Raw genomic sequence first — 9,034 nt, 5'->3', positions numbered from 1 at the left:
GCTGTAGGGAGCCGAGCCCCGGGCCTGACCCTGGGGCGCGCTGGGCTCCAGTCGTGGCAACTGGGTGTGGGGAGGCCACCCAGCCCACCTGGGGTATCCGCTGTCGAACGGGCTCTCACCTCCAACATCCGCAGGAACCCCTGAGCCCAGGCCCGGCCGGCTGGGGTTCCATGGGCCCTGGGTCCACATTGCCCGGTGAGTGGTGAGTTCCCCGAGGGTTTGGCCAGCTCCTGTGGACCCAGGGCTCTCACTAACCCAGGGACTCCCACCGGGGCCGGCCGGGCCGTGCTCCAGGGCCCCGGGACCGGGTGAGTGCCACCTGGACCATGCCTGGCTCCGTGGACCTCCAGAACACACAGTTGGTCCAGGATCTGGATCTACCCCGGCCCGGTCAGGACTTCCCATCCAGAAGTTATGCTTGCCCGCTGGCCCTTCAGTGCTCGGGGAGCAGGAGAGGAGGTTGGCCAGAAAGGTCTCCTGGGGTTTGCGGCTTTGTGGACCCTGTTGGCCTAATTTCTGAGGCTGAGGTGGAGCAATGGAGAGACCTCAGGCCTTCACGGACTCAGTCTTCACAGCTTCAATAAGCTACTGCTTGAGCTGAATGAGTGGTCCTTTATAGTGCTGCCAGCGGAAATGCGCATGACCCTAGGCTGTCCCAGGCTTGGCCCCTCTTGGTGGGGTGGGGGGCATGCCTTCGAAGGTTGTTTTTTTTCCTGTCCCCACTCTACTCTCTGGGGCCTGACACCTTCTCCTCCAGCAGCTGCAGAGCCAGGACATCAAAGCTGGAGTGAAGCAGACACTGTCCATGGAGCAGGTAAGGCCATGTGCTTATTTCAGACCTTTGTTTACAAAATGCTTCCAAACTGCTAGTCTCTTAGGAGACCAGGCTTCTCCAGAAGGGCAGGGAAAGGGCCCCTTCTCTCTACTAATAGAAAATGAAACAGATCCCCCAAAGGGGCGGAGTCTGGCTTCAGGCCAGCAGGCCTCAGCATATACTCAGTAAAGGCTCTGGGAATGACTGACCTCATTGGCCAGTTAAGGTCTCCCAAGCCCTGAACTTACTCCTCCTCCTCTGTCTTTGAGTCAAGAAGACGGTAGTGGAAACCAAGGATTCTTTCTCACTCTTGGTCTAGTAGGCAGGACAGCAGACCAGCAGTATGGGGGCGCTGACCCTGGGTCTCTTTTTCCTCATTTCTGGCAGGTGGATAAGGTGGACAGGGGGCGGTGGTGATGGCGCAGTTTGACACTGAATACCAGCGCCTAGAGGCCTCCTACAGCGATTCACCCCCAGGAGAGGAGGACCTGTTGGTGCACGTCCCTGAGGGAAGCAAGTGTAAGTTCTTGGCCATGACAGCCAGAGCTGGGGCATGGGGGAGAGTTGGTGGAGTGGGGAGCAAGGGGCTTTCATTCCTTCAGGGCTCTGACATCTCTACTCCTGTGCCCACAGCACCTTGGCACCACATCGAAAACCTCGACCTCTTTTTCTCTCGAATATCCTTTGTGTCTCTGTGTTGGAGCTGTGGGACCTTTAGCCCCTCTCTAAGCCAGGCCTCTGATGGGAAGTTGGGGTGGGTTTGACTATAATCCCTGTAAGGGGGATGGAACTATTGAGGTTAAAAGAGGATGGGGGAAATAATGATTGTTGTAAGTAATGATATCCCACATTTACCAAGAGCTATGTACCTTTCACTTTTTTTTTAAATGTTGGGTTGTTTTTTTAAATATTTGTATTGATTTCAGAGAGGAATGTGGAAGGAGAGAGAGACAGAAACATCAAGGATAAGCGAGAATCACTGCCTCCTGCATGCCCCACACTGGGGATCGAGCCCATAACCCGGGCATGTGCCCTGATCAGGAATCGAACCGTGACCTCCTGCTTCATAGGTTGACACTCAACCACACTGGCCAGGCAGTGCCTTTCACTTGTGGTGTTTATTTATAAGGAACCTCTCTAAGAGTGCTTCTCCTTTTTGATGGGATGCTAATAACCATAATAATTAATGTCTTTTGACTCATTCTGTGTCAGCTCTGTGTTAAATACTTTACTTGCATTGTCTTAGACCTAATAATCCTATGAGATAGGTGCTGTTATTCCCAATATATCACTGCAGACAAAAGCTTAAAGAGGTTAAGTACTTGGCCAAAATTACACGGCTAGAAAGTCATTGAGCCAGGACTTAAGCTCAGGTATGTGACACCAAAGTCTGTGCTCTTAATTGCTGTCTCTACGAACCACTTTTTCTTAAGAATTACACGTTTATAATCTACACCAGAAGAATGGCTTCACCTGTATGCTCATCGGGGAGATCTTTGAGCTTATGTAAGTATAAAAAGGGATGGGTTCATTTGGTGAAGGAATATATCTCAGTCTTTACTCTCCTTGAGCTCACCCCTGGCCCTACCTGCCAATGCATCTCAGTCCCAGGCTCAAAATTCTGCAAACCTTTGTATTTCAGGGACTGGATATGGCACCAAAATTTACAGCCTTCACCATTTTTATCTCCCATATAAGCTTTCCAAGTTCTGTCTCTTCCATGAAGAGAATTCAGATTTGATCATTTCATCAGAGCTCCAGTGGAATGGGCATGCTTCAGTCAGAGATGCCAGCCACTTGAGAAAAGTCTCTGTTCTGCCTTGGTTGCGCCTTAGACCTGCTACTGGGCAGAGAGCCTTCTAAGAGGAAGGAGCCATATGACCTTGCCAAAGAGGAAGGGGTTGGGAAACCGTCCCTCAGTAAGAAAAGAGTTCAAATCCCCAAAGGGCTTCTAACGACTATATCAAAAGGAAGTCAGGGACCAGGAACCAGCGACAACAATCAAGACTTTTGAAAGAGTCCAGTAAGCAGTGGCAGAGATTACTGTGAGGCGAAAGACAGAAGCACACTGATTCTGTAGGGCCTGAAGCTAAAAACAAAAAAACAGGAGCTTGTTTGTAGGGCTGAGCAGCAGAGAGAGCCCACGAGGAGCTCCCCAGCCCCTCCATTTCCCAGAGGCTGCTCCCTAATCTTGTCCCGCTGCTTCCAGACTCCTCTCTTTTCCACGCTATTTCACTGGTGCCTCTCTGACTCTTGGGCTGCGCCCCCTCTTCCCAACTCTCCAGGCAGTTCCTCTTTGTGGTTGCCTTCACCACCTTTCTGGTCAGCTGTGTGGACTATGACATCTTATTTGCCAACAAGATGGTGAACCACAGTCTTCACCCCACCGAGCCCGTCAAGGTCACTCTGCCAGATGCCTTTTTGCCTGCCCAAGTCTGTAGTGCCAGGTAAGGGCTGCAGGTCAGAGGGCATCAGAGTCTGTAGTTCTGATCGAAGGTGGGGAATGGAATGGAATGTGAGGCAATAACACCTTCCCTAGAACAGAGCCTCAGGCCCAGCCTTGCCAAATCCTCCAGGAGAGCAGCTTATCTGCCAAGACTCCTTAAAGGCACCCCTTCTCGCCATTTTTTACCCCACCAGGATTCAGGAAAATGGCTCTCTCATCACCATTCTGGTCATCGCTGGTGTCTTCTGGGTCCACCGGCTTATCAAGTTCATCTATAACATTTGCTGCTACTGGGAGATCCACTCCTTCTACCTGCATGCTCTGCGCATCCCCGTGGTGAGACTGGGAAGTTGGGCACTTAGCGCCACAGCCCAAGATGCCTTCTTCACCTTGGTAAGGGTGGGGTGTATTCCTGAGCATCAGGCCTCCTCAGCTGTCATTGGCAGGTGAGGGAGCATCTGCTTAAGGGCTCCACTCAGCTGAGCACAGGACCCTGAGCCTCTCAGATAATGCAGGGCAAGGGGTCAAGGCAACCATCCCACCTTCCACACCTTGTCTCTTCCCCACCCCACAGTCTGCCCTTCCATACTGCACGTGGCAGGAAGTGCAGGCTCGGATTGTGCAGACCCAGAAAGAGCACCAGATCTGTATCCACAAGCGTGAGCTGACAGAGCTGGACATATACCACCGCATCCTCCGTTTCCAGAACTACATGGTGGCACTGGTTAACAAATCCCTCCTGCCCCTGCGTTTCCGCCTGCCTGGCCTTGGGGAGGTTGTCTTCTTCACCCGTGGCCTCAAGTACAACTTCGAGCTGATCCTCTTCTGGGGACCTGGCTCTCTGTTTCTCAATGAGTGGAGCCTCAAGGCTGAGTACAAACGTGGGGGGCAACGGCTAGAGTTGGCCCAGCGCCTCAGCAACCGCATCCTGTGGATTGGCATCGCCAACTTCCTGCTGTGCCCCCTCATCCTCATCTGGCAGATCCTCTATGCCTTCTTCAGCTATGCTGAGGTGCTGAAGCGGGAGCCTGGGGCCCTGGGAGCACGTTGCTGGTCACTCTATGGCCGCTGCTACCTCCGCCACTTCAACGAGCTGGAGCATGAGCTGCAGTCCCGTCTGAACTGTGGCTACAAGCCAGCCTCCAAGTACATGAATTGCTTCTTGTCACCTCTGCTGACACTGCTGGCCAAGAATTGCGCCTTCTTTGCTGGCTCCATCCTGGCCGTGCTTATTGCCCTCACCATCTACGATGAAGATGTGTTAGCTGTGGAACACGTCCTCACCACCGTCACACTCCTGGGGGTCACTGTGACCGTGTGCAGGTGGGTCGGGTAGCAGGTGGGAGCGAGCTGACTAGCATTCCCTGGCCAGGCTGACGTCTCACTGTGACCCTGGTCCTGCAGGTCCTTTATCCCAGACCAGCACCTGGTGTTCTGCCCTGAGCAGCTGCTCCGCGTGATCCTCGCTCACATCCACTACATGCCCGACCACTGGCAGGGTAATGCCCACCGCTCGCAGACCCGGGACGAGTTTGCCCAGCTCTTCCAGTACAAGGCAGTGAGTGGAGTTGGAGTTAGGGCCTGCTAGAAACTGGCCGATAGCTTGGTGGTGAGGCCTGGGATCCCTCCTGCTCTCATGGCCTTGGTCCCTTCCCTTGTAGGTGTTCATCTTGGAGGAGTTACTGAGCCCCATTGTCACACCCCTCATCCTCATCTTCTGCCTGCGTCCGCGGGCCCTGGAAATTATAGACTTCTTCCGCAATTTCACTGTGGAGGTCGTTGGTGTTGGAGATACCTGCTCCTTTGCCCAGATGGATGTTCGCCAGCATGGGCATCCCCAGGTACTGGGAGAGGAGGGGGCAGGTGGCTAGAGACAGTGCTGGCAAACTGCAAAAAGGTATTTCTCCTGAGCCAACACCTCACAAAACAGCAGACCTGTCTCCAGGCACACACTGCTGGATAAACAGGAGCCTGGGCTGGATTTTAGCCCTAAACTGGCACCCTTGGCCAAGAAGCTCCCTGAGAAAGGCACAAACCAAGCAATTAGCTCAGCGTGTGGCCACTCCCGGGGTGGGCACCAGGGCCCTGGACAAGATAAAGCAGTGCATTGCGGTCTCTGTCCTCTATGGGTAAACCTCTCCCTAGCAGGACAGGTACAAAAAGGGTTCCTGTAAGAGAACTATCCTCTCACTGTGGCCTCTCTTGTGCAGTGGCTATCTGCTGGTCAGACCGAGGCCTCAGTGTACCAGCAAGCCGAGGACGGGAAAACAGAGTTGTCACTTATGCACTTTGCCATCACCAACCCTGGCTGGCAGCCACCACGTGAGAGCACGGCCTTCCTGGGTTTCCTCAAGGAACAGGTTCAGCGGGATGGAGCAGCTGCTGGCCTTGCCCAAGGGGGTCTACTCCCTGAAAATGCCCTCTTTACGTCCATCCAGTCCTTACAATCTGAGTCTGAGGTGTGTTCCTGGGGGCTGGGAAATGATGGGCAGAGTGGACTCCAGGAGCTGGAGTTGAGAACTGGGCATGGGGTGGAAGGGCCTACCCTATAGTTTTCCTTCTCTCTGTTTAGTCTGTGTCATTGGTTCCTGATATAAAAAATATTGGGGGCCCCAGAGGCTTCCCTCCTGCCCTGAGAATTCTCACCCCTTTCTTTCATAGCCACTGAGTCTTATTGCAAATGTAGTGGCCGGCTCATCTTGCCGTGGTCCTTCACTGCCCAGAGACCTGCAGGGTTCCAGGCACAGGACTGAAGTCGCCTCTGCCCTGTGCTCCTTCTCCCCTCTGCAGCCTGGTCAGGTTTCCACAGGCCGGGCTCCCAGTACCATGACAGGCTCTGGGTGAGTAGAGGTGGGCCAAGATGGGAGGGCATGGCAGTAGCACCTAGCATTTTATATCGGTCTCAGAAATGTTAATAACTGCTGTCTCTGTGCTGGGAGGGACAGGATGGATGCCAGGACAGCCAGCTCTGGGAGCAGTGTGTGGGAAGGACAGCTGCAGAGCCTGGTGCTGTCAGAATATGCATCCACTGAGATGAGCCTGCACGCCCTCTATATGCACCAGGTGAGTGGGCAGCAAGGAGCAAGGCCACGGACCCAAGGTAGCAGTTGAAAAATAGAATAGAGGGTTTTAGACACGGAGAAGCAAGACGTAGGTTCAAATCTCTACTCTGCCATTTACCTGCTCTGCAGTTTCCATTCCAACATATACCCTCTTACTATCCATTTAGCCAAGCTTATTCTCATCCAGGGCCTTTACACACTGTGGTTTCCCCTGCCAAGAATCCCCTTCCCTGAGATATTCATATGGCTCCCTCCTTCTCCTTATCAGATCTCTGCTCTTAGCTTTTCCATGTGACAGTCTCTGGCCACACTGAGTAAAAACTTCCCTTGCCCGCCCTTCTGAATCTTCCCACTCCATTTTTCTCCATGGCATTTAGCACCATCTGACTTTTTTTTTTCATCTGACATATTTTATTATTTCCTTATTTATTTGTTTATTGTCTGTTCTCCCCGCTTCCTCCCTCCTAAGTATATAAGCCCGAAAGGGGCTTAGATTTTTATCTGTTTTTCACTGCTATATCCCCAGCACCTAAAAGAGTGCCTGGCACTTAGATCCATAGTTTGTTCTTAAATCAAGTGACTAGATACAATGGGTGCTATTATAACCTTTGCACAGGCTCATTCCAGGGGTCTGCTAAGAATTTAACCTGTAAAACATTGTATGTATGTTACACACTATTAACACAATAGATACTCTGGTCAGTGATTCTAGGTGAGATGGTATAAATGGGAACTGGCTGATACCATGGTGGGGAGCAGCTGTTTCAGACAGATACCCTTCTGTTCCCAACTAATGAGCCCCCCACTTCTCAGCTCCACAAGCAGCAGGCCCAGGCTGAACCTGAGAGGCATGTGTGGCACCGCCGGGAGAGTGATGACAGTGGGGAGAGTGCTCCTGAAGAGGGGGGAGAAGGTGCCCGGCACCTCCAATCTATCCCCCGCTCTGCCAGCTATCCCTGTGCTGCTGTACCCCGGCCTGGAGCACCGGAGACCACTGCCCTGCAAGGGGGCTTCCAGAGGCGCTACGGTGGCATCACAGGTATCCAGTGGGTGTTCAGGAGGACACAGCCTTTCTTTGCATCCCTCTTGGTGAAGAAAGAAGTGAGAGGGACCAGGCCAAGGAGAATAACCCCTCTCTGTCCCCACACAGGGCAACCCTTTCCCTCATTCCTGTTTGTATTCGTTCTAAGAGTATGTTTACTTGTGTCTCTAGATCCTGGCACAGTGCCCCGGGCTCCCTCTCACTTCTCTCGGCTGCCCCTTGGTGGGTGGGCTGAAGATGGACAGTCGGCATCAAGGCACCCAGAGCCCGTGCCCGAGGAGGGCTCTGAGGATGAGCTTCCCCCTCAGGTGCACAAGGTAAGGGCTCCAGGACCTGTTAACAACGGCCAGAAATAGCAACTTCCAGGCTGAGGTCAAAGCTCGCGCGAAGGAAGTTGGGCCTCTCAAGAAGAGATTCTGCACCCTTTCACCCAAAATACACTCCCCTTTCTTTCCTCACCTGCTCTGAAATACAGGCCTTGATTTTTCCTTTGCTTACCTCCCCAAGAATCAAGCTTTCCTTTTCTTTTATCTCCAGGCTTCTTTTAGGTAAGCAGCAGATAGCTGAAGACTGTCTCTACTACCAACCCTCTTCTCTCCACAGGTCTAGACAAGGCTGAGGAGGGTCCCTATGCCCCAGGATGCAGGCATCTGTTGCCCTGCCATCCCATCCACCTGCCATGGAGGGCTTCTCTGAGTGTTGCCTGGCTCCACGCGTATGGTGTTTGTGTGTCCGTGCCTGGCCAAGAGAGGTGCCAATACTAGGCTCACCACAGCCCCAGGAGAGAAATTGGGGGCCTAGGACCAGGGCACACAGGACTCTAGCCTCATCCCCAGGAACCCACTTGGCTCGGAGTGTGGTGCTAGCAACTGGTCCCCAGCCCAGCCCCAATACTGCCACCTTTGCACCTACCCCTACGAGTTTCCAGAGGACTGCCCAACCACAGAAGCTGCCAACCAGGGAGAACCCGTGCCAACTGTGGAGTGGGGAGGTTGGGCCTGGACCCTCAACCTCTGTGGCCTCCCTCTCCCCACCCTGAACAGATGAGCAGCTCAGGCTGTGGCCCTTACCTCACCCCCAGTTCTCCCAGTGCTACAGCCTGCTCACCCCTCCCTTCCTGCACATCACTGGCATGTGAGCTGCTTGCTCTGGTTCTGTTCGCTTGTTGCCCTTCTGTTCAACTTTTGACTTGCGTTGGCGTAGAGGCCCTAGCTCCCAGCTCCTCTCACGCTATCTTTTGACACTAAGGATGGTTTCTAAATTACAGGAGCAAGATGGAAATTTTTTGCTGCCCTGTCCAATTTTTCAGATGGCTCCTGGGAGACTGAGGCCTTCCTGGCCCCCATTACTGCTTATTGTACCCCCATCCCTCCCACCTCCTGCACAAGGGACGGGGTTGGAGTATGCCCTGGTCCGTCTACCTCCCAGCAAGAGAGCTCTGACCTGCCTCCTGTTGTCCCCTAGAGGGGGACAGAGGGGCGGCAGGATGGCTTTGCCCTAGGCTTTGGGCTGCCGCATTGCATGCTGGGACCCAGCTCTTACCCTCAGCCCCACCCTCGGCTCCGGTCCGCTGCGGGGAGTGGTGAGTTGCGCTGCCTGAACTCACCGCGGGACGCGGTGGTGACTGTGTACAGCTTGATTACCCTTAATAAAGAAGGGACTTTGACCAG

At 53.6% G+C, this 9,034-nt stretch overlaps 1 protein-coding gene across 8 annotated transcripts in view; it reads left to right on the top strand.

The window, feature by feature from the left end:
• ATG9A (autophagy related 9A) overlaps positions 1-9,034 on the top strand; it is a 9,357-nt gene extending 323 nt beyond the window's left edge. For 2 of the 8 annotated variants that reach the window (XM_014531010.1, XM_014531013.1), the window contains exons 2-16: positions 758-814; positions 1,202-1,333; positions 1,448-1,491; positions 2,256-2,320; positions 3,100-3,261; positions 3,455-3,596; positions 3,835-4,583; positions 4,665-4,818; positions 4,922-5,101; positions 5,471-5,719; positions 5,922-6,100; positions 6,200-6,323; positions 7,136-7,361; positions 7,536-7,681; positions 7,968-9,030. In XM_014531010.1, the coding sequence (XP_014386496.1) occupies positions 1,231-1,333; positions 1,448-1,491; positions 2,256-2,320; positions 3,100-3,261; positions 3,455-3,596; positions 3,835-4,583; positions 4,665-4,818; positions 4,922-5,101; positions 5,471-5,719; positions 5,922-6,100; positions 6,200-6,323; positions 7,136-7,361; positions 7,536-7,681; positions 7,968-7,973 (2,529 nt within the window). In that variant the 5' untranslated portion in view covers positions 758-814; positions 1,202-1,230 and the 3' untranslated portion in view covers positions 7,974-9,030. Of the gene's footprint in view, positions 1-6; positions 203-757; positions 815-1,201; positions 1,334-1,447; positions 1,492-2,253; positions 2,321-3,099; positions 3,262-3,454; positions 3,597-3,834; positions 4,584-4,664; positions 4,819-4,921; positions 5,102-5,470; positions 5,720-5,921; positions 6,101-6,199; positions 6,324-7,135; positions 7,362-7,535; positions 7,682-7,967 lie in introns of those variants that run through there. The other 6 variants (XM_014531015.1, XM_014531011.1, XM_014531014.1 and 3 more) reach the window with 6 other exon arrangements.

This window comes from Myotis brandtii, unplaced genomic scaffold (assembly GCF_000412655.1).
Source record: "Myotis brandtii unplaced genomic scaffold, ASM41265v1 scaffold79, whole genome shotgun sequence".
NCBI lineage: Eukaryota > Metazoa > Chordata > Mammalia > Chiroptera > Vespertilionidae > Myotis > Myotis brandtii.
Note: the sequence above shows the minus strand (reverse complement) of the source record. Positions and strands in the feature narration are given on the sequence as shown.